The 26,484-nt window shown below is 36.4% G+C and overlaps 1 protein-coding gene across 2 annotated transcripts; it reads left to right on the top strand.

Moving 5' to 3' along the window:
• The first annotated feature begins 2,046 nt into the window (after positions 1-2,046).
• LOC120091034 (SGNH hydrolase-type esterase superfamily protein) lies at positions 2,047-13,630 on the top strand. Of its 2 annotated transcripts, XM_039048826.2 has the most exons (7): positions 2,201-2,497; positions 2,572-2,649; positions 3,358-3,522; positions 3,723-3,863; positions 11,952-12,028; positions 12,536-12,700; positions 13,296-13,630. In XM_039048826.2, exons 1-7 carry the CDS (start codon positions 2,399-2,401, stop codon positions 13,462-13,464), a joined length of 894 nt encoding a protein of 297 aa, XP_038904754.1. In that variant the 5' UTR covers positions 2,201-2,398; the 3' UTR covers positions 13,465-13,630. The 2 variants fall into 2 exon arrangements, with proteins under 2 accessions (XP_038904756.1, XP_038904754.1); XM_039048828.2 differs by lacking the exon at positions 3,358-3,522 and having other exon boundaries at positions 2,047-2,497.
• Positions 13,631-26,484: the final 12,854 nt, after the last annotated feature.

Here is a 26,484-nt window from a genome sequence, read left to right as displayed (position 1 = left end):
TTAAATTTAGTCATTAGTTGTTAACATGATAACATAATGTGAGTGTTTGATGCGTGCTTTTTTTCTCCTTAAATTATAAAATTAGGTCATGAAATTTAAAATTGTGTCCATTTGGTTTTTAAAAATGTAATAAATTCTAAACTTTCAAATCTTTATCTATTAAGTTCTTACCTATTTAAAATATTTAAAAACTAAATGATGTATTAGATGCCGTTTGGTTTAAGGTTTTATAGATATCTGTAAATAAAGAATACTGGGGAATAAGATGTCTGAGAATATGATGACTGGAAATCAAATATGAGTGTGTTTGGTTGTGCATGCCTATCAGAATTTTATGAATAAAAATTATGTTTGTATTTAATTTATGAAAATAAACATGAAAATCTTTTATAATTGTAATAGATTAATAAATTAACCAATAAACAACCTTCAATATATTGATAAAAAAAATTAATTAATTATGAATCAATAATAATTTTAATTATAAATATTTGAAAAAGAGTATATATAATTAAAAGCTAATGGATTAATATATTTAATCAACGTCTTATTAATTATAATATAATAATTAATCATTTTTATAATTAATTAATTTCAACATTAGTGGTTTTAATTTTAATTAATTTCAACATTAGTGATTTTAATTTTAATTAAATAATATAAGAAAATATATTTTAATAAACAACATATTTTATAAAAAAAAATTTAAAAATTGAGATAAAAATATGATATATTAATAAAGAATATTTTTTTTTTTGTAAATATGATATGCTAATAATGAATGAAGTAATAAAAATTAATAACAATAAATAATTAACTGCTCAATAATAACTATATGTTCATAACGAATGATCAAACTAAAATTAATCTCAATAAATAATTACTTGGTTATTAAAAAAATAATAAAGTAATAAATCATTATCATTGAAATATGAATTTTTGTACTAATTAAATTTAACTAATCCTAGTTTACTAATTAAATATATTTAAGATATTGTTGGGTAATAAATTACTAATTTATGTAGAAAAGTAATTGCATTCATTTAATAAAATTTTATTATAAAAATAAGTTAAATAGATATTTTAATAGATTATTGTTGATTTATTAAAATAAATATTTTTTTATTATTTTTATTAAATTAATATAATTAATTAACTATATTTAAAATGAAAATATAAATAAAATAAAAACAAATGAAGAGGGGAAAAAAGAAAAGGGAATAGAAAATCTTGTTAATGGGAAATAAGAATGCGAATAGCTTATTTCCAACTAAATGATTGAAAACTATGAAGCAAACATGGGATTTGGATATGTATATCAATTCTCATGCATCAAATCCTCCAACCAAACGACCCCTCAAAGATAAGTTTGAATTTTATACTTAATGAAATTCTAAAATTTCAATTTAGTAGATTTATGAAATTTAAAAAATATATCCAATATATCATTATCAATGACTTATTAAACGCATAATTAAAATTTAAAGTGTTATACACGAAATTTAATGTTTTATTGATTTATTTAACACTTTTCAATATCCAAAGATTTATTAGATACAAAATTATAAATTTAAAGAATTATTAAACACAAAGTTACAAAATGATTAATTAAAAAAAAAAAAAAGGTTAAAAAGTGTCCAAAAGATAAGGTGGTTGTTTTGGTTTGGTGGTTAGGGACCATTTGGGATGGGCTCGCCCGACTGGTCTCCAAAGCCATCCTTAGATGTTGTGAGATCAAGATTTATGAAACTATGGCTATCAAGTAGATGACATTTTCTCTACCAATATGATGAATATTATGGTTGAGTTTGACTGCATGGAGTTGTTCACCTCCTCAATGATAAGTCTTTAGATCTTTTAGAGATCTCCTCCTAGACTAAGTCAATGATGAATGATTTGGGGTTTGTTTCCTTTTCCCATGTGAAGTGGTGTTACAATTTTCTAACTCATTTCCTTGCGAGGACGACATTATTTTTGTCTCTTGATGTTATCTTTGTAAGACGGTTTTTTTCTTTTTAATAATAAGAGGAGAGAAATCAAATCTCTAAGCTCTAAGTTGATTGTACAATTGTTGTGACAGTTGAACTAAAATCAATTTTTAGATTAAATTTATAATTTAATTATCTATAAAATTTATAATTTACCAGAAAGCTAATGTAGTTTGACCCTTCTAATAACGTTGGAAGAATAATATAATGCTACCGTTTTCTTTTTTCTTTTTCGTGGGGCAAAGCCTGATCCTTTTGCTGTACAATGGACAACTAAGTTTCAGTAAACTTCAATTTCACGACTCGAATGGTTGCTTAAAGAGGAGAAGATCGATCGGTGTGGAAGAAATTGATAATACCCCATTTGTTCGTTCTCAAAAGGGTTGATCGAAGCTTCGAAACAACAGACAATGAGGCCTGAGATCGTTCTATTTGGGGATTCTTTGACTGCGCAATCCTTCGGTTCAGGTGGATGGGGAGCTGCGCTTGCTGACACTTACTCCCGAAAGGTCATTTCTATTTTTATTCCAGTTTTTGAAGTTTTTTGTGTTCGTAATTGGGTTCTTGTCTGATCAATCTACAGGCCGATGTCCTAGTTCGTGGCTATGGCGGATACAATACTCGGTGGGCTTTATTTTTACTTCATCACATTTTTCCTTTGGTATGTGCTATAATGCGCTTTCTGTTCCCCGTCTACTTTGATTTTGATGACTTCGTTTTTCCCTTGAATTTGCTTCATTATGTTCAGTTAGTGGGATATTGGTCATTATTCTCATTTTAGGACTTTTTTGTAATGCAATCTATCGTTGTAGTTATGTTGAGGAATTTGTATCCATTTCTGATCCTTTCAATTGACTTCAGCCTCGTTGAGTAAAGTGGGGAATTTTTGCTCATTTAGGCTAAACTTACAGCTAGATCATACAATGAACTCAAAGATGTGATTGGACAACAAAACTGATGTAATCTAAGAGATAAAAGGAGATCTCTCCAAGAATCAAAGTCTTTACTACCAAAAAATTGCTCGGACAAGGACAACTTTTCTATTTATAGAGAATTGGAAAGCAAACTAATCTTAATTTGAATAATTGAAGAAACTAATCCTAATTCTAATAAACTATGGAAACTAATCCTAATCCTAATCAATCAAGTAAATTAATCCTAATCCTAGTCAATTAAGGATTGACCAAGATATTCTAATTTATCCTAATCCTACTACATCAAAAACTAACCCATTGTGTGAAAGATTGTTGTACGTTTTGTCTAATTATGTTGTATACTAAGTTACTAACATATTTGGAAGCCTAAATACGTGCTTGGTGGGATAGTGTTCTAATTCTTGCGTTAATCAATTCTAGTTTAACTGGTACAGAAGTTGGCTTTGCTAGGACATTGCTTTATATGTTCCCAAGAGACATTGGATCCAGGGTTTAGTGGCTCAAAATCGACTTGCCTTCACCAAAATGCCTCATTGCTTGAAGCCCAGCTCACAGGGTGTCCTCGCAGCAGGGGTTTCCAACCTTGCTTCCATCCCAAAGTTTGTGTTCTCATGCCCCTTTGAAACCCCAAAAGCTGAACCACTTTTCTTCAAAAGAATTATAGTCCAAATTTTGAAGTATTCAGTAGATATTCTTTGTACTAGCTTAAGTCATGGGTAGAAACATCTTTGTAAGCTTCTGAAAATGATGTCTCTTGTACATTCTGCATTCTAAATAAGTTGCATTGCTTGTAATGCAGAATACCCCGAAGGCCCCCATTGTCGTGACAATATTCTTTGGGGCCAATGATGCAGCTATTTTGGGGAGAACAAGTGAGAGACAACACGTACCACTTGAAGAGTATAAGGATAATCTTAAAAAAATGGTAAATCATTTGAAGGTACTGACTCTTTCCTTCATGCTTGAAATATTTTCTAGCAAAATGCTTTAAGATTTATTTTGAAGATCTTACCTCCACTTCTATATTTTTATCTATTTATGAGTTCCCTATTGACAAGGTAGTTGCCTCAGGAAGAGAGATGTTGAAAAAAAAAATTTATGAATTAGTTCCAATCAGGATTACATTACAACTTATGAGTACTTGAAATGCTTCAACGGACTTCCATAGTTTCTTTTGATTTTTTGTGTTGGCCACTAATTTGGTAGATTCTGATAATAGCCAATGAAATTGTTTAAGATTGATAGATTGCAGAGGAGAGAGCCACCCTTAGGCTAAACTGTTCAATAATACATCTTTTGTGCTCACAAGAAGAATGAGATTTATAATACTCTTAAGACTAAACATTCTTAGATATTTCTTTTTAGCATGAAGTGGAGATTGAACTAAATATACCTTCACTGGGATCAATTTGGATGGTGATATTAAGAATAGAGTCTTCCTTGTATCAAAAAAAGTTTTGGCTACTTAGCTATTTCAGCAAGCCCTAAGAGCTAATCGTAGGAGTTTGGACTTTTAGAATCCGATTATAGAGAGGGCAAGATCTACTTTTCTGAGTGGCAGACGTATCACTTCTAAATTAGTTAGATAAGTCTAGTCACTTGTGCATTGGATAACCACTGTTAGTTGACCCAGTTGTCCTTGACAATTGGTAAACTCATGTTTTAGGTAATAAGTTTCAACCATAGTGACCTCCTATCTTGATATTAGTTATCCTTCAAGTTTTCTAAAACCAAATGTCGTAGGATGAGATAGTTGATTTGGGGAGATTTATGTGTGTTAGGCACTTAAGTACCTTGGAGAACCACACCCTAAAAGCCAACTATTGAGGTGGGAGAGCCAAGCCACTTGAGTACCACATTGGTCATCCCATTCTAACTGATGTGGGACAAAGGTAGCCCATACTACCTTGGTTCCTAACAGTTCCCCATAGCTGGAAAGCCGACGTCCTGGCGGCTAGACTGACAGCACTTCACTCGAAAACACGCGGACCCTTTGCTGGTGCTCCTTTTCAGAACGTTGACAACTTGGCTCTGATACCACCATTGTTAGGTACTTAAGCACCTTAGAGAACTACACCCCAAAAGCCAGCTATTGAGGTGAGAGAACCAAGTCACTTAAGTACCACATTGGTCATCCCATTCTAACTCATCTAGGACAAAGGTAGACCATACTACCTTGGTTCTTAATAATGTGCTTGCGACCCAAAACACCTAAAAAATATTGAAATGTGTAGCGCAAACTACAATCAATCAGAGAAACGTTCTGATTCACCTCCTCCTTGTTTAATTTTTTTTTTGATAAGGTAGCTAAGCTAAAAGTTAGATTGGGATGTTAGGAACTTCTTATGGGCATGCAGTTTGAATGAGAGGGTTAATGAAAGAGGGTAAACATTTTTTGGATTCAAAAGTGGTTCTCTTCCTTGGAAGACGGTTGAATGAAATGGGAGAGTTAACACCTTCCATTATACTTATAGGAAAATGTTCAACTTGCTAGGGCTACTATGTTGCATTCTTTGTAGGAAGGTGACTGGAGATCTAGATCATACTTGATGTGATTTTGCATAAGCCATTTGAAGTTGTTTTTTTTAAGTGTTTGATTTCTGCTTCGATAGATTTTGGGGTTGTAGAGAGGCGATTGCTCATTCTTCAGCCGCTCTTTCGTGAGAAAGTGAAGTTTTTGTGGGCTTCGATAGTTTTTTTTTTATATTATATCCATGAGTGTCTGTGCAAGCTTATGCGCTTTTGTGAGCTTCAAGAGTGAAGCTTTTGTAACCATCCTTTCTAAGAGATGTTTGGTATAAGGTTTATGACTATTTTTGGTTCTATATGAGAATGTTATCATAATTTTTATAGAAATAAATGATACATGTAGTTATTTGAAAACTAAAAATGGTATTTTTCAAAAACTTGTTTTCGTTTTTGTTTTTGTTTTTGGAAATTGGCTAAGAATTATGCAATTTGTTATCAAGAAATTCTTGTTGAACCAAGCTCGGATCGTAGCGGAGCAGATTGTCAGTCGAGAGGGCCGAATCTCGAAAGGTGACGGTTGCACTAGTCAAGGTGGGCTTGCGATTAACTATACAAAGCAAAGAAAAATTTGTCATAGTAAGTTGTAAAGGTCGGTCCCGATCAAACGAACATGTGAGAAACTTATTAAAAGTCTGAAACTTGGTCGGGATTAGGAAAGAAGGACCTCCACAGTCTGATGGCAGTTAGTCGTCACTGACAAAAGACCATTGTTTATTCCACCTTTTTGTTATAGTCGGACATGAAACAATGGAATTTCCTTTGCGAATAGTAACATAATAAGAATCAGATGAAGATTTTATTTTTGTGAGAGTATGAAGAGACATAAATTCCTCCATGGTAATGGGATTTGAGTTACCTAATTGAAGCCAAAGAACGTAACAACCTAATAGCACACAGTAAGAGTTGGGAAAGTTGGGAAATAGTTGAAAAGGCGCAATGTTTACATAAGCTAGAAACTATTGAATAAAGGGATGGAGTGGAAGCCTAGCCCCGTTGCTAAACATTGTAAGATAACAAAAGCTGCTTCACCTAAAGGCAGGTTAGATGGCTCCTCGCCTAAGGAATGGGTTCTCATATGTACCGAGTCAAGAATCATAAATTTATTCCTAAAATCGTTATTTCAGAACCCACACCCTCTCTGGATACAATTTCGAGGCCTTTGATTGAGAACGAAATCGACATCATTGGAGTCCGTTGACACATCGACCCTAGAATCTAAGGCTTGAATGTTCTCCATGAACAAACATAAGCTAAGTAGGAGATTACCTTAAGAAATAATGGAAGAAAGATGAAAAAAGTGAATTTTGATGGCCAAGTGAATCCTTTTTTAAGGAAATTCGCACGAAAAACAAGAAATTTACTAAAGTCGAGCTTGAAGCAATGGATGCCTTGAGAGTTTGAGAAAGAGCTCTCGAGCTAGGCTCCATTTAAAGGCTATACACAACCCAACTTAAGAGAGGAGCACCTGTAGGGGGGTGAAATTAAACCTAGTTAATTAAATTAAAGTCAAGATTAGGACGGAGATAATCGAGAGCCTATTATGGGCAATGTATTTCATTTGGGCAAAAATTAAAGAAAATGGCCTTAGCCAGCTCGGCACATTTAAAGCTAAGAGCGGGGATCGAGTTAAAAAGGTAGGTCGGCCTAAGAGAATAGCTCAAGCTAAGAGGGGGAGCCAATGAGCTTTTTAGGTGGCTTTTAAGCATTTGAGAATAGTGGTGATGAATACTATGTAGTTATGCAAATGAATTAAATTAATATATTGTTGAAAATAGGTTATTAACCTAGGGGCGTTTATGTAATTGTGTAGACCCCTAGGGTTTTCTACTGTCTATTTATACAGTGTGTCCCTGTATATTCAGTGTATCAGATTTAAAAGAATAAGAAAAAGTCTTTATATCGTGGTTTTTCTCCCTGTACTAGGGTTTCCACGTAACCTTGTTGTTATTCTCTTCCCTATTCTTTATTTTTAACATGGTATCAGAGCAAGGTGACGAAACCTTAGCTGTTATGGAAGAGAATCAACCCTAATCTTCTTCTGCTGATGGATCTTCGAGTTTTGACATGAAAATGGCTATCCGAGCAGCTGTAAAGGAGTGTTTTCAAGCAGCCCTACCGGAGTTACTTCCTGTCGTCTAGTTGCAGTCATCGGAGAGTCGCCATCAGTGGGAGCCACCGCATCAGACCGCGGCGATCGGACTTCTCCACATAGAAACTAGCCGAACCCGCGAAGGAGGTCCGGTCGCGATCGGGGTTAGCCGCGAAGAACAGACGAACCACGAACAGGATCTGGGCAGAATCGGCACTGATCTGGAGCGAACTGAGTCATTCCGTGCTGAACCCGGGCAGATCCTCGAAGGACAGACACAACCCGTCGACTAACGCTCCAGTGGGTTTTGCGTCGGCCAATCCTTCCACAACAAGCCCTTCGGTTCTGCAAGGAGTGACGTCGGGCAGAGAACAAGTCGGCTATCTCGAATAGCCCAGTCGACCGGCGACCTCCTTCCAACCGGCGGCATCCTTCCAGCCGACAGTGACAGTACCGTTCCCAGCCACTTGTAGTTCAACCCATTATCCAGACGATGTGAGACAACGGTTGGCTTACCTGCAACAACAGATTTCTGATTTGGATACAATGTTCGATGCAAATCCCTATCCAGTTCAACCAGTTTATTCAGAAAATCCGGTAAACTCGTTACCTGTTTTACCAAATGTTTCCTACTTATCCGGTTCAATGGGTAATTCCGCAGGATTTATTGTAGAGGAAAAATTAAATGGTCAGAATTATTTCTCCTGGTCCCAATCAATCCGAATGGTTTTGGAAGGACGTCACAAGTTTAGGTACTTGACAGCGGAAATTCCAAAGCCAGCTCTAGGTGATCCACAAGAACGAATCTGGAACGAATTAGGGGAGCTCCTTCGCTTGAGACTTGGTCAGGAAGAGAAAATCACCCATCTGGACCATCAGAGGTCTAGAGGTCGAGAAGATGAGGATTAGCATGAGAACAAGAAGAAAATGATAGAAGAATGGCCTATGGCACTAGAGAAGGCGCCCCGAAAAAGTTTGCCACCTAGCAAATTTGAACAACACACTCCTACGGTGGTCCTTGTGAAGCAAATCTTGATGGAAATCCGACTAAATGGACACATTTCAATTCTATCTCATCAGGTACTCAACAGCTTCCTAAAGTACACTGACTTGTCCCTCAGTCGAAACACTAAGGACCAAGAAATGTTGAAGTGGTTAGCGAAGCTGAAGGTCGGTTCAAATCAAAGAAATAAAGACTAAATATTGTCCTTCTGTAGGGACCATGGGCATCCCACCGCAGAATGTTTTGACCTCAAGGAAGTTATAGAAACTCTAATTCAACGAGGTCAGCTGAAGGAATATGTGGGAGAAGGCGATGACCAGAGAATGGTAACCAAAGCAGAATAACTCGAAGCAGGAGGAGATTGCACACCGACACTACCTAAAGAAATTAAGACCATGGGTGGTCCGGCTGGAGGCCATTCTGGAAGAAAATGAAAAAACAAAGCCCGTGAGGCCAGACTCTCTTCAAAGGTCTTGGAGGTATGTTCTACTGTTGTAGCAAACCAGGTTATCAATTTCTTTGAGGAAGATGCAATAAATCTGCATCAACCTCACAATGACACTTTAGTTGTGTTTTTTACCATAATGAGGCAGCTCTGCGGACATCTTATCTCTTCGCGCCTTTGACGCTATAAGATTGGGGCGTGAACATTTGAAAAGAAATGTAACCCCATTGTCAGGATTCGACGAACCGTCGGTATATCCAAAAGGTAGCATAAAGCTCCCAGTCACCTTTGGCAGGGGCATGGCCTGTGGACAGCCATGGTAGAGTTCTGGGTGGTGGACGATAAATCAATCTACAATGCCATTTTAGGAAGACCATCCCTACATCAAATGAGAACTGTTTCATCTACCTATCATCAACTCTTGAAGTTCCCCACTCCAAGCGAAGTTGGGATTGTGAGAGATGAGCAACTGATGTCACAAGAATGCTATCGAACCGCCATGAGAAATCCAAAGGGCAAAGTAAAGGTTGTGCATGTCATTAGTGATATTGCTAGAAAGGGAGATGAGAAGGTTCTTCAAGCCACAGGAGAACCTGAAGTCAAGGCTCATACCTCGACACCTGTGGTAGGGATGGCAACGGGGCCGGGTCGGGGCGGAGATGCACTCCCCATCCCCGCCCCCGTGGAGATTTTTAATCCCCAACCCACTCCCTTCCACGTTTTGGGGGGTCGAGGTCGGGGTATCCCTGTTCGGGGATTCGGGTCCCTGCGAGGAAAAATCCCTGCGTTTTATTTTATACATACATATATATATATATATATAATAATAATTAAAATTAAAACAATATCAGTAACAATAGCTAAGTTTGTGTCAATTTTTTCTAATTATTATTATTATTATTATTATTATTATTATTATTATTATTATTATTATTATTATTATTATATAACAATTTTAAAAAAATCGAGGCGGGGATCGGGTTTGGGGTTGGGGACGGGGCGGGGATCCCCTCCCCATCCCTGATCAAGTCGAGGACCCGCGGGGATTTTTCCATCCCTAACCTGTGGTGAGTGATACACTAGTTAATGAGATGACTTGGATGATGCTACCGATCCCGAACAGGTAGCTGAGCTCAGGCCTTGGGGCGAGGCAGCCACCCGTTAGAATTTATTCCATTGTTGTCTGACACTTGGAGAGTTAACATCGGGGCAAAGTTGGGAGTTAATGAAAAGGAAGCTATTATAGCTTTTCTAAAAAGCAAGTGGTCAGCAGATGACATGCCAGGAGTACCCTGCATCAACTCAGTATTGACTCAAGTTACAAATCAGTGCACCAAAAGAGATGAGCCTTTAACCATGCTTGTAATGAGATAATAGCTAAGCAGGTATTGTGGACAAAGTTTATTCGGGAGGTCCACTACCCGCAATGGTTGTCCAATGTAGTACTCGTCAAAAATGCTAATGAAAAATAGAGAATATGCATCAATTTCACCGATCTCAATAAAGCATGTCCAAAAGATAGTTTCCCACTTCCGAGAATAGACAAACTCGTTGATGCTACTGTTGGCCACGAAAAATTAGGCTTCATGGATGCCTATTCAGGGTATAACCAAAGTAGAATGCACATCCCGGATCAAGAGAGAACCTCTTTTGTCACCGGTCAGGGTCTTTATTGTTATACCGTAATGTTGTTTGGGCTTAAAAATGCAGGAGTCACTTATCAACTTCTGGTAAATAAAATGTTTGCTCCTCTTATTGGTAGGAACATGGAGGTCTATGTGAATGATATGTTGGTAAAGAGCAAGAAAGCGAGTTACCATGTAGACGACCTGGCCGAAGTCTTTGGAGTCCCGAGGCAATATCAGATGAAGTTGAACCCAGAAAAATGTGCTTTCGGAGTGGCTTCCGATAAGTTTCTAAGCTTCCTGGTAAACCAAAGAGGAATCAAAGCAAATCCAAATCAGAGAGGAATCGAAGCAAAGCTAGACAAGATACGAGAGATGGAGTCTCCTAAAACAATAAAACAACTATAGAGCCTGAATGAGAAGATAGCAGCCCTTAATCGATTCGTAAGTCGAGCTACTAATAAGTATCTTCCATTCTTTAAGGTATTAAGAAAAAAAAAACTAACCTTGAGTGGACGGAGGAATGTAAGCAAGCTTTTGAGCTACTCTCCCTCAAGAAACACAAATTTATTGTTGGTGCAATTTTCGGCATCAACATTATTAACTGCTGAAAATGGCTCCTAAATGTTTCTCCCCTTAATTTTTGCTTTCATCGGAATTTAAGGGATGGGCATTCTCTTAAGTTGCTTTGTGGGCATCCTTTTAATAATAAAGTCTAGATCCCTTAGGGGGTTATAGCTAATACCGGGTGGCGGGTGCTGTGAAATAAAAGAAATCACAAGGCCGTTATTTAATTTATTTATTTTTTTTTTGTAACGAAAAGAGATTAATGCTCAAAATACAATGAAACGGTATTAAAATGTGATGAGTACATTGAAAACAATACAATAGAGTTAAGCTGGAAAATAGAAGCAAGCACCCACGGAGCTTGAAAACCAGCACTTGAAGAATATATGATGAAGCCCCAAATAATAGTAACAACAAAATAAGGGCATTTAAACTTCCACAAAATTTTACAGAGAAGCTAATCCAAAGGAGAAAAGACGGCCAAATGCATGTGAAGTGACAATAGCAGAAATCATCCCTGGAGAATTCAACCTTCGCCATATCTTTAGTCTGTCCTGGAGAGCTCACCCAATTGGCCAATTCTCAATACAAATAATGAATGAGGCCTTTCATGAGCTCAGTTCAAAAGTTTCAAAAGAATCATTTTTGTTTTTCGTTCCTCTGGTGCACCCTTCCCAATTTCTTTTGTAATTGGAGCACTCTTTTCACTCAACCCCGTTGGATTATTTTCTTATAACCTCCTTTACATCTCATTATCATTTTGGTTACAGGAGTACTCCCCCACGTCGCTGGTGATACTTATTACTCCTCCTCCTGTCGATGAGGAAGGGCGTAATGAATATGCACGGTATGACTTTTTCTTTCTAATCCGTGCTCAAATTTTTTAAGCCTTTCTATTGATGTAGTTACAACCGTCTATATATTCCATCTTCCTACTTTTCCTGCAATTAGTTTCATACTGACATCAGTTATATCAAAGCATTACCAAAATATACTTTCTCATTCTCTAACTATTGTGTAAATGTATCCACTGGTTGAGTCCAAATGTATTCCATGTCTTAATTATGCCCTTGTTGCAGATCGTCACCAATACCGGCATTTAAAGGTGGTCTAAGAAGTAAGAATCCTACCTTCAGGATGGAATAATCATGATTAGTCTTTAAAGTGTGGTTCATTCCAGAAATTCCATGCCTCTATCCTCTCTAAGATATATTTTAAGTTCAAAGTTTCATCAACATACTGACGAGAGATTCTAATCCTACTCAGACTAAGACAACTTTTATTATTCAAAAACCAATTTAAGGTGAAGCAGCAGGTCTTTGCTTAATTATAAAATCAAACCTGTTTCATACAGATCTCTTTATGGTGATAAAGCAAGGGAATTGCCAGAGAGAACAAATGAGGTAACTGGACTTTATGCGAAACAATGCCTTGAACTGGCTAAGGAAATGGGTCTTCACGTCATTGATTTATGGTCCAAGTTGCAAGAAACGGAGGGTTGGCAGAAAAAATTTCTCAGGTCTGTGATTCAAGCTCTTAATTCACAAGTTTTACTCATTTTTTGAAATATGGCTGTTATCTTTAATGTTATATGTCCTCATTTTATATTAATAGTCACTATCTTATGATCTGTTTGAAATGACTTTCCAAGTGCTTAGATAAGTGCTTCTAAATACAAAAAATGTACTTTTAATGCTTAGAAAGGGGGTGTTTGGGGCAAGTTGAGTTCTAAAATTTGGAGTTAACATGTTGGAATTAGGTAGTTTATGTTGTTTAGTTCTCGATAAATGTGCAAACTTTGATATTGAACACTATCGAAGTTGGTGAAGTTGAGTTATTTAACACCGACTTCATAAGTCAATAGGCCAAACACCTCCAGAATGTTATTCCAAATAAACTCTTAGTCATGTGAATCAAATTTGGTATCGCAGCCTACTATAAGAGGTAGATGGATTGTTTGTGAATCATTTTATCTTAACTTAAATGTCGTTTTTATATGGTAAAATGTTTAACCATGATTTTTTTTTCTAAAAAAAAAAGATCTTTTAAGTAAGTTTGTGCTAGGTTGTTTCTTTCCTATTTGATGTGATTAAAGTATGTGTTATTAAATATAGGGATGGATTGCATTTCACACCAGAAGGCAATGGAGTTCTGCACCAAGAACTAGAGAAAGTACTGAATGAAACATCAGTTTCTGCTTCAAAAATGCCTCTTGATTTCCCACACCACTCAAAGATAGATGGAAAACACCCTGAAAAGGCCTTTCAATATCTTTCTTTGTGATACTCTCATCATCTTGATTTTCCCTTGTAATCTTGTTTGAAGAAAGCTTTTATTCTATTTTATTTTTTCTTTTGAAGTTGCTTATTTGCATTTGAGTGTAGACCATAATCATTTGTGTTCTATTTCGATTTTGTTTGATGAGTAATGAATGTTAAATATTTGAGAAGGAACATGTGTGAAACACCTCAAGTTTAGAAGGAAAACATGAATGAACTAAGATCACATCCGAATGAGAGAGATCTTGAGGGTTGAGAATATGAAAGTATGGTTAATAAATGCTCGGAAGAATAGAAAGTTACTACCTATACGAATAAGGTGCAATTTCATTTTTGGTGGCTCAATCAAAGGAACTCCAAGTTAAGCGTGCCTAACTTGGAGCAATTCTATGTTGGATGATGAGTAAAGATGATGTAAGGTCGCAAGGAAATGTCAAGGCTATCAGATGTTGTCGAATCTAGATTCTCGAATTCTAGACCTAGGACATTACCATGTGTCTAGTTGAAATTGTACTGGAATTTATAATTAAATAAGTATAATAAATTATATTATGTTTAATTTATTAATTAAAACTTTTATTTATTATTATTATTTTTTTTTTTTTTTGTTTATTAAATTTAAGTTTACAACAAAATTACCGATTAAAATATTGATACTTGATTATTAATTAAAAATTTTGATTTGATTCATTTTTTTCCTGTGTTTTGACAATTACAAGAGTGGAGATTTAGCCATCCACCTTTAGAAATTTGTTGTATTATCTACTATTATCTACCAAGCTTTGATCAACAATTTTATTAAGATAATTTTAAAATACATTTGTAAGGTACCTCATCGAGCTGTGAGAAGCAGTTGTAATTTTTTCTTATTTATGTACAGTTATAATCTTAATTGAGATGTTAATTTTAATTCCATATATGAAAATAGTTAAATAAGTTTCTTACATATTAATATTTTACTTATTTTTAGAACAAAATTTTAAATAGATGATCTAAGTAATCTGAACCAATCTAACTCAATTCAAATGTTTCATGGTTGGGTTAGATTGATTATTTAATAAGGATTATTTGAGTTAAAAAAACTTATAACTCGAACAATTGGATTGGGTCAAAACGTTCTAACCCAATCCAATTCACAAACACTTGCCCTATCAAACACCATTGGGCACCACACGAAAAAAAATATAATTTTTTAAAAAATTAAATTCAAATGATTAAGAATTTTAATACAATAGATCATAGAGAGGAATATAAAGATAGCATGCACAGCGGAAGCAAAGAGTGATAACGTTCTAATTACATTAAAACTAAGAATAAGCATGCAAAAAATGTTAGAAAATACAACCTTTGTAAAATCCACCATAAACTTTCTCTCCATGCTCGATCGACACCACCAACAAAAAATCCTTGCTATTCTCCGATTGAAGAACACGGTTGTGGAACCATTTTGTTAGTGAAAGGTAGGGAATTTCACTCTAGTAAAAATGGAGAGTAAAAAAGATTTTGTTGAAGAGGTAAATTCAATATTCAAGGAAGCATTAAGTTTTCATTTTTTTAAAATCAAGACCTATTTAAAGACAAAATACATGCAAAATCTCATCTTGCATGTCAAACTTCACTAACATGAAATCTCTAGGTGTCAAACTTTGGAAGAACCACTTTAAAAATCATTTAGTGGGAAAATTCAACAATTGGATTTTTCCACTAACTAATTTTTTATTAAAATAAAATTTATAATAAACCATTTTTGACAAATATATGAAATACTATTTTCATATTTTAGAAGTTATTTAATTAAAGTAATTTTAATTAAATAAATAAATAAATTTAATATCACATATTAAACTGTCCTTGACACCTAGCTTTTGATGAATCACATTAATCAATCTTTAAAACACTTTCATGTTAATATTTTATATAAAACATATTGTCCAAAAATAATTAATTAATTGTAAATTATATCTTATATAAAATGCAATTTTCCTAAAGACCGAATTTGAACCTTTCAAATTCTCACTTCACCTAGTTCTTCAATTTTGTCTGTAATGAGCTAACAAGAAGATCCACTGGACTTACAGATCATGGGCTCTAACGAACCGAGACTAACCGGTCGAACTCTTTAACCTAGTTAATCAACATTCGTTAACTAACAGGACTGTCTACTATAGCATGTAGTTGCACTCCCCTCACTGTAGATATATTATGTGTTCATTTCATATAATCGTCATCAATAAGTTTATCCTTCACAGGTTGTTTATAACCTCAACTAGGTCAGTTACCATTTTACCTCTGAGTTACATCTTTTCTCCTTGAGTACCACTGTCCATCTAATAAACAATTGATTTAGGATCTTAATTACTAAATCCATTCCCTCTCAGACCAACGAGAGGATGGGCCCCTTGTTCAAGACCTAGGATCAGCCCTTAAGGGAACAACCTTTCTACTATCCCTAACATGAGTAGGAGTGAATTCCATCTTGCAAATTCTATGTCCCTAGCTATCTACTCGGTCTTATCCTTGAAATAGGAGACATATTGAGTAGCGTTGTTGAGCTTACCCTCACCTATGCAGATCAAGGGACAATCCCGAATAAAAAGGAGTTCATAGACAACTCAGGATTCAGATCAAGTTATCTAGGTCATCAAGACGTGAAATTAATCAGTGTTAACAGTAAACGGTATTAATACGTAACAGTGATTATTTCGTGGTCAGTATGACACAATCTCATCATGTAAAGCACCCTCGCTTGTATGTCTCTACATGAACGAACTAATCACTGTTAGGGTTGATGCCCTAAAGTCTCATATTCTGTAGTTTGTAAAAGTTTGTATGAACACTTGTGTTGTATAATATATGATATTTACTTCACATCTTGTATTTTGCTCAGTTGCTTGTTTTATTTGCTTTACTACAAACCAATAAACATAAAATCTCTAGTTATCTGTATGTGACTCAAGCATGTATATAGTGACATATAAGTGAATTATGTCTTGAGTGATAACCAAAATAGTCTGTAGTATATGGATATAGGAGGGAAACCTTATCCTAGTAACACAACGGATGCGGCCTGCTTTGTGGAATGATCACAAGTGTTGTGACTTGTCACAGATGGTTTGATCCTGATCATTCGTGTTGGAGACATGTGGGCGGGGGCGTCCTATACAAAGAGTTTGTATAAGACCTGACCACGAAGTTTTAACGTCTCGTTATATAACACCGTTCATGACAGAGACTTCACTTCATTAGGATGACCATAGGTAACATGACCTCAATCCTGAGTGAGTTGGGAACTCCTGCCATTAAGGGCGGTCCTTTGATTTGTATGGGGGCAAGTGGGAAGGTCACCAATTCAAACCTATCATTTTGGGGATTCGTCTGATTTGGAAACTGGGAACTCAGCTACACAAGTCACTCCTTTCCCGACGCAGGGGTAAGTAGATAGATACCCTTAAAGGTTGATTCCGGGGCTTGAACAATGTGGCACCACACATCTTCTCTTGGCCCAAAAGGTGTTCACACATAGTTGGACTATGTTGTATTGTTCATTAGAGGAATCAGTGGTACTTAAGGAGTGAGATGTAACTACAGGGATAAAACGGTAATTTAGCCCAGCTGTACTTACGAGCATCTGTGAAGGGTCATCGTACTCATGATTGGTTATATCCGATGGACATAGAAATATATCTGTGGTAAGAAGAGTTCAGCTGTTGGTTTTTAGTGGAATGTCTGACAGTTAACGGATGGTAGATCTCGTGGCTAAAGAGTTTAGTCAGCTATTCACGGACTGTTGGAGCTTTGAGCCACAGGTCCATTAGGTCCCCTGGGTAACTTGGATAAAGTCGAGAACCAGTGTTTGGGTTAATTTGAAATGTTCAAATTGACAAGAGGAAGTTCGATTATATATGATACAATTAAACTGGTTAATTATATATGATATAATTGGCTAAATGTATGAGATACATTATGTTGGAGGAAATTAGATATAAACATGATTTATATGAAGTAGAGGAGAAATTACTATAATAGATATGTGATATCAAACTATAGGTTAAAAATATAATATGATTATATTTATTAATTAATTAATTGGTTAATTATATGATAATTAAGCCAAAAATCACGTTTGGACATGGGTTAGTAGGAATGAGTCAGTTATTGTAACCGATGAAATAAAAATGGAATTGTTTCATTTTAAATCGCCTTGTCGTAGTCCTCCAAAAGAAAAAGAAAGAGTGCGCGTTGGTGATATCGTAAACGATCGCTTAAAAGATTCGAGAGCCTATACGATAGTAACTCTCCGCCTAAACGATCGTCCACCTCGCACCTAAACGATCGCACACTTGTTCCTACATGATCGGATAGCTTCCCTAAACGATCGTATAGTGTGTCGAGTTTTCTAAACGATCGTATACCATTTCCTAAACGATCGTTCAGTAAAACCTACACGATCGTGTAGTATCTCTTAAACGATAAGCATCGTACTATGCGATAGCACCTTTTCCCCTCCTACAAGATCTGGTATTCCTCCTTCCTCTACCAAATTCACCAAAGACCATGCTTTGGGTTCTCACTCCAAGAATACACGGGGCTCTTTTTTGGTGGTGTTGTCCCCGTGGCGTTTGTGTTTTGTGGTTGTTCATATTGTTGTAGTAGATGCTGCTGTTGGGCATTGGTTGATCAGGTGGAGGGTTCCGCTGCATTGAGTTCTAAAGATTGAAGATTGTCTTCAACTGGTATGACAACTCATTCCCTTGTTATATCTTGTTCATAGCATGCCGTTAATTAAGATTTGTTTTCATAACTGTACGTTTGAATGTATAATGTTGTATTTTGGTCACTGTGAGATCGGAACGATCCGAACGTGCTCATGGAACTCTTCGGTAAGAAAACTTTCAATTGGTATCAGAGCCAGGTTCTGATACTCCAATTTCATATGTTGCAACAAAATGACATGTACGTTCATGGTGGGTGCATTTCTACGATGTTTAATAGTTAAATTTGCTTTGGATGTACGGGATTAATGAATGCTTTCGTGGATGATTAGCTTCGATTTGATTTAGATCCTTTTATATTTACGATTGTTTGTAAAGGCCCCTGCATTTTTGGGCATTAATAATCATTATCGAGTCTGTATTCAAAGTTTGTTTGAAGTTTTGAGTCGTTCGTCGAAGAAGTTCTGGGAAAGTGTTGTGGTTCTTCGAGGAAGGAGGCGATCTAGGGTTGTTCACATCGTGCAGAAGATGTGGTACGTGGTCGCTATTGATCACATCATAAAGACGATGGAGTACGCGATCGATGTTAAACACGTCAATTAAACGATAGGGTATGCGATCAAGAGTTGATCGTATCGTGTTGACGATCGGGTACGCGATCGCTGAGTATCGCATCGCGTAGATGATGAGATGCTCACGGATCGTTTAACGCGCATGTACTAGACGATCGTTTAGGTCAGCAAGCTTCATCGCTTAGTAACTGACTAAAATATCGCTTAGTAACGCAAGGTAAATCGTTTACCTTTCATCGTGCTACACAATCACATAGACGATCAGGCTTCGCAGCCTCGTCATCGTCTACGCGATCGTTTAATTATGCTCCTATCCTCTAGTGCGTGCAGAATGATCGTCTACCTGCGGCGTTTGCTACACGATGAAGACCTCCTGGCGATTCAAGACCCGATTCGCCTGTGAATCGGTTTGCTCGATGAAAAATGTAATAGATAGGATTTTTTCATTCCAGTTTTTGTAAAGGCTCATCCTAGTATTAATCATTTATTTATTACATGCGATGTATGTTTTTTATGTCATATGGTAAGCACATATAGTAAATCCCACCTTAAGTTATGCAATGGTCATGCATCATCTCTTTATTGTAATTGTTATAATTTAGAGAAACATGATTTAATTATGTAAGAGCATGCTCATGCATTATACAATATAAAAGTTATATTTATGCATGCATAAAAAATATTGACATGCATCATCTTTATATTATAACTGTTATAGTATAAGGGTGAATGATAGCATGTTTTCTTGGTTGTTACGCTTTATATAAAAGTTATATATAGTAATGACCGAAAATTTTATGAAGCATGACACATAGGTTACTTTATAATTGTTATAAACACCTCGTTGTGCACAATGTTTTTAGTCGTTTCCTTTTAAAAGTTAAAGAGAAATTAGAACTAAAAGAAATAAGAAAGACATGCATGCTCACTTAGGTTTAATTCATGGTTTTAAAGTATTTAAAACTTGGATCACATAGACCTGAGATCACGGTTCTAATATGATTAGCAACCCTAAGGCTTTAATCTTTTAATCAGTTTAATTGGATTAAATTGGCTAATAAAAGGTTAAAGTGTAGCAAATCTATCTATAAGGGACCTTTTGTCTAAGGCGGGTTCTGTCTAGGGTGGGGCATTTAAGTTGACGAAAACGTAACACCCTTACCTGGAAACTTACTTGGAAAGGTGAATTAGATAGATTTGATGCATGCATGCAAGTTAAAGACAAGCCATTAAAGTGTTTAAATGTGACTACTTGAACTTGTTCATATTTCATAGACAAACGTTATTTTTTAGTAGAGTTTAAAAAGACGACTTAGACTAAAATCAATAGCCGAATTGTCTAGGTTAATGAACCCTAGGTGGAACGTTCAGTGGGAGGTACTTGGGGCATGAGATGCTTCACTTAAACCTTTCATGTTTCTCCTAAATAGTCCACACTGTGAGATCTACCCTCGTCCTCGCGGAACCTTTGGCATATCCCCCTAACGGATGGTGTTTGGGTAGGTCAATATCAAGGTGGATGGAGAGAGTGTTCATAGTAAGTGGGAGCGGGAAGTGCGATAGCATATCCCTTGGTCTCCTTCGTTAGGTTGAATAAAGTTACTGTGTATCGCCTCGAGGCACCCTAGGAGTGTCCCTCTAAAGGATGGTAGTTTTGCGCGTTTTTTTATTTGATCTCTTGTAAGAGGATAAGGTAACTTAGTCTCTTGTTCTAATTTGCTTCTTCCCTACGATGGGCTCATTAGGGCGGGACTCTGGCATCGAAAGCAAGGGGTTACACTTACGCGGAATAGTTAAAGGTTAACAATTCTGGATCGAAAAATGGTGGCTGTTAGGTTCAGTTTCAAGAGTTGGTTCTGCCTAATGGTTGCAAAATAGATGACATTTGTCCTGCTTCACTGGGGCATCATTGCAAAATAGAAGTCTATAACTTAGGGTACTTGAAACTGTTTTGCAAAACTGATTGGTTTAAAAGTGCTTTAGCAAAATCTAATAAAGTTTTGTTCGTATTTTCAACAACATTTTCAAAATGGCAACAACCACGTTAGCATTGCTAAGCACCAAAAAACTTACTGATGATAATTTCGCAACATGGAAACACATGATCACGACGATCCTGATCATCGAGGATCTCATGTTGCTCTCATGGAGGCTTGTCCTCCTATTTCAGCTCCGAATGTCATTCGAAATGTTCGGGAGGTATACGAGCGATGGACAAGGGCGAATGAGAAGGCCTGAGCCTACATCTTGGCAAGTCGTTCTGAAGTCTTGGCCAAGAAACATGAGCCTATGGTCTCAGCGCGTGAGATCATGGAATCCCTGCAGGGGATGTTTGGACAACCGTCTGAACAGCTTATGCATGAGGCTCTTAAATACATATTCAACTCCAAAATGGAAGAAGAAACCTCTGTTCGTGAACATATGCTAAACATGATGGTCCACTTTAATGTGGCAGAGTTGAATGGGTCTACCATCGATGAGGGCAGCCAGGTTAGCATAATCCTGCATTCTTTGCTAAAGAGCTTCCTACACTTTGTTAGTAATGTGATTCTACAAAATGAAATATAAGCTTATAACTCTCCTCAACGAGTTGTAGACATACTAATCTTTACGGAAAAGTAAAGAGAGGCAGAAGGGTGAGGCAAATGTTGCTTTTGAAGGATCTCTTATATTGATGAGTTCCATAAGCGCGTTCGGATCGCTCCGATCTCACTGTGACCGAAATATAACATTATACATTCAACACATACAGTTATGCAATCAAACCTTAATTAATGACATGCTACGAACAAAGATAAATAACAAAGAGACAGAGTTCCATACCAGTTGAAAACTATCTTCAATCTCTGGAACTCCAACGCAGCGGACCCTCCAAATGTTCTACCAACGCCCGACGGAAAATGTCAACTGCAGCAGCACGATCAACGCGAACTCATGACCGCAACGGGGACGACACCACCACTAATGAGACCCAAGTATTCTCGAAGTGAAAAATCAAAGGGTGGGCTTTGGTGAATTTGGTAGAGGACAGAGGACAAACGAGTCATGTAGACGATAAGCAAGTGGAAGAGAAAATGATGCTATCGCATAGAGAAGCTACACGATGGTGTAGGAAATGTTGAACGATCGTTTAACTAAATCAGCACACTATACGATCGTTTAGAGAAGCTATCCGATCGTCTAGGCAATAGTGTGCAATTCTTTAGGCGCGAGGTATACGATCGTTTAGACGAAGAACGCTATCGCATAGGCTCTCAAGCGATCGTTTCATGAAATCTTTTGGGCAAAAGAAGCAATATCGATTGCACAATTCAAAATGAAAACTTTTTCATTTTTAACCCATCGGTTACCATAACCAACGCTGCCCATTACCCCCGTCCGAACGTGAAAAAATTATTAATTATCATATAATTAATCAATCAATTAATTAATTAATATAATCATATTATATTTATATCCTATTGTTTGATATCACATATCTACTATAGTATTTTCTCCTCTACTTCATATAAATCATATTTATATCTAATTTCCTCCAAAATAATGCATCTCATACATTTGCTAATTATATCATATATAATTAACCAATCCAATTATATCATATATAATCGAACTTCCTCTTGTCAATTTGAAAATTTCAAATTAATCCAAATACTGGTTCTCGACTTTTATCCAAGCTACCCAGGAGATCTAATGGACTTGTGGCTCGAAGCTCCAACAGTACGTGAATAGCTGACTAAACTCTTTAGCCACGAGATCCACCATCCGTTAACTGTCAATGATTCCACTAAAGACCAACAGCTGAACTCTTCTTACCACAGATATATTTCTGTGTTCATTGGATATAACCAATCATGAGTACGATGATCCTTCACAGATGCTCGTAAGTACAACTAGGTCAATTTACCGTTTTGCCCCTGTAGTTACATCTCACTCCTTAAGTACCACGGGTTCCTCTAATAAACAATACAACATAGTCCAACTATGTGTGAACACCTCTCGGGCCAAGAGAAGGTGTGTAGTGCCACATCGTTCAAGCCCCGAAATCAGCCCTTAAGGGAGCTATCTATCTACTTATCCCTGCCTCGGGGAAGAAGTGAATTCCATCTTGTGTAGCTGAGTTCCCAGCTCCCAAATCAGACGAATCCCCAAAATGGTAGGTTTGAATCGATGACTTGGCCACTCGCCCCCATACAAATCAAAGGATCGCCCTCAATGGCAGGAGTTCCCAACTCACTCAGCATTGAGGTCATGTTACCTATGGTCATCCTAGTTAAGTGAAGTCTCTGTCATGTACGGTGTTATATAACGAGACATTAACACTTCGTGGTCAGGTTTTATACAAACTCTTTCTATAGGACGCCCCCACTCGTATGTCCCTAACACGAATGATCAAGATCAGACCATTTGTGACAAGTCACAACACTTGTGACCATTCCACAAAGCGGGTCGCGTCAGTAGCTTTACCAGGATAAGGTTTCCCTCCTTTATCCATTTACTACAGACCATTTTGGTTATCACTCAAGACATGATCCACTTGTATGTCACCACATACATGCTTGAGTCACATACAGATAACCAGGGATTTTATGTTTATTAGTTTGTGGTAAAGCAAATAAAATAATTAACTGAGCAAAATTCAAGATGTGAAGTAAATATCATATATTAACAATACAAGTGTTCGTATATATTGTTTACAAACTACAGGACACGAGACTTTAGGGCATCAACCCCAACATTTAGGACAAGTGGGAGATTGTTGGAGTTGATGTCCTAAAGTCTCATATCCTGTAGTTTGTAAACAGTTTGTATGAACATTTGTGTTGTATAATATATGATATTTACTTTACATCTTGTATTTTGCTCAGTTGCTTGTCTTATTTGCTTTACCACAAACTAATAAACATAAAATCCCTGGTTATCTGTATGTGACTCAAGCATGTATGTGGTGACATACAAGTGGATCATGTCTTGAGTGATAACCAAAATGGTCTGTAGTAAATGGATAAATGAGGAAAACCTTATCCTGGTAAAGCTACTGACGCGGCCCGCTTTGTGGAATAGTCACAAGTGTTGTGACTTGTCACAGATGGTCTGATCTTGATCATTCGTGTTAGAGACATACGAGTGGGGGTGTCCTATAGAAAGAGTTTGTATAAGACCTGACCCGAAGTCTTAACGTCTTGTTATATAATACCGTTCATGACAGAGACTTCACTTAACTAGGATGACCATAGGTAACATGACCTCAATCCTTAGTGGTTTGGGAACTCCTGCCATTGAGGGCGGTCCTTTGATTTGTATGGGGGCGAGTGGCCAAGTCATCGATTCAAACCTACCATTTTGGGGATTCGTTTGATTTGGGAGCTGGGAACTCAGCTACACAAGATGGAATTCACTTCTTTCCTGAGGCAGGGGTAAGTAGATAGATAACTCCCTTAAAGACTGATTCCGGGGCCTGAACGATGTGGCACCACACAACTTCTCTTGGTCCGAGAGGTGTTCACACATAGTTGGACTATGTTGTATTCTTCATTAAAGGAATCAGTGGTACTTAAGGAGTGAGATATAACTACAAGAGGAAAACGTTAATTTGGCCTAGTTGTACTTACAAGCATCTGTGAAGGGTCATCGTACTCATGATTAGTTATATCCGATGGACATAGAAATATATTTGTGGTAAGAAGAGTTCAGCTGTTAGTTTTTAGTGGAATGCCTGACATTTGACGGATGGTGGATCTTCTGGCTAAAGAGTTTAGTCAGTTATTCATGGATCGTTGAAGCTTCAAGCCACAAGTCCATTAGGTCCCCTGGGTAGCTTGGATAAAGTCGAGAACCAATGTTTGGGTTAATTTGAAATGTTCAAATTGACAAGAGGAAATTAGATATAAATATGATTTATATCAAGTAGAGGAGAAATTACTATACTAGATATGTGATATCAAACTATAGGTTAAAACTATAATATGTTATATTATTAATTAATTAATTGGTTAATTATATGATAATTAAGCCAAAAATCACGTTTGGACGTGGGTTAGTGGGAATGAGTCGGTTACTGTAACCGATGAAATAAAAATGAAATTGTTTCATTTTGAATCGCCCCATCGTAGTCGTCCAAAAGAAAAAGAGAGTGTGTGCATTGGTGATATCGTAAACGATCGCTTAAAAGATTTGAGAGCCTATACAATAGTAACTCTCCGCCTAAATGATCATCCACCTCGCGCCTAAACGATCGCACACTTGTTCCTACATGATTGGATAGCTTTCCTAAACGATCGTATAGTGTGTCGAGTTCGCTAAACGATCGTATCCCATTTCCTAAACGATTGTTTAGTAAAACCTACACGATCGTGTAATATCTCTTAAACGATAAGCATCATGCTATGCGATAGCGCCTTTTTACCTCTTACACGATCTGGTATTCCTCCTTCCTCTACCAAATTCACCAAAGACCACGCTTTGGGTTCTCACTCCGAGAATACCCGGGGCTCTTTTCTGGTGGTGTCGTCCCCGCAACGTTCGTGTTCGTGTGGTTGTTTGTGCTGCTGTAGTCGACCTGCTGTTGGGCGTTGGTTGATTGGGTGGACGGTTTTGCTATGTTAAGTTTCAAAGATTGAAGATTGTGGTATGGCAACTCATTCCCTTGTTATATCTTGTTTATAGCATGTCGTTAATTAAGATTTATTTGCATAACTGTACGTTTGAATGTATAATGTTGTATTTCGGTCACTGTGAGATCGGAGCGATTCGAACGTGCTCATGGAACTCTTCAGTAAGTGATCCTTCAATCACATCATTTATGACACTTTACAACATTTGTAACAATCATAAAGTGGGTCGTATTCAATAGTATCTCTAGAAATAGGTATCCAACTTAATCCAAGTACTAAAGACTATTTAGGCTATTTTACTCGAACTTGATCCAGTTTATGTCTCCACATAAGTCCAAGTATTCATTACAATAACCAAGAGTTCATCGTTTATTGGATTTAGAGTTATTAATTCATTTTCATTCAACAATATTTGTCTGAATAAACTTCATATATGTTTACTGTTTACTCATAGTTTGTTTACAGTAAACATATATGAAGTTATCAGACAAATGTTGTTGAATGAAAATGAATTAATAATTCTAAATCCAATAAACTACGAATCTTTGGATATTGTAATGAATACTTGGATTTTATATGGAGACATAAACTGGATTAAGTTCAAGTAAAATAGTCTATATAGCCTATAGTACATGGATTATGTTGAGTATCTATTTCTAAAAATACTATTGAATTTGGTCTGCTTTATGTTTGGTCGCTAATTTGCTGACTTTGACAATTTGAATGCACATTTGATCTAATTGTTTTTTTTTTTCGTATTAATTAAAAAATTAAGAAATTTATAAGGACATTAATGATCCTTAATTTAGCATCGATTTCTTTCTTTATGTATTAAAAAATTATTTATTTCCACTCTAGAATCATAAAGCATTAAAGCCTCCATAAATGAGTAATGAATGTGTAAATTCAAGTTTTGACGTGCATTGATTGGAAGGGAAAAAAGGAATGCTTTCGAGCTTACAACCTTTCTCCTTTTTTAAGAGTATTTCGAACATTTTTTTTTCGAAAGAGATATGAATTCCAACCTCTCACCTAATAGTCAATGACATAAATCAAATAGAATCAATGTTTTTTTCGTATAGGTCCATGATTTTTTAATACAAAATTCAAAATTTTAAATATTGAT

This window comes from Benincasa hispida, chromosome 11, assembly GCF_027475165.1.
Source record: "Benincasa hispida cultivar pf3 chromosome 11, pf3_genome.v1.1, whole genome shotgun sequence".
NCBI classification, from domain to species: domain Eukaryota; kingdom Viridiplantae; phylum Streptophyta; class Magnoliopsida; order Cucurbitales; family Cucurbitaceae; genus Benincasa; species Benincasa hispida.
The sequence above is the reverse complement of the archived record's forward strand: the minus strand, read 5'-3'. Positions and strand labels throughout refer to the sequence as shown.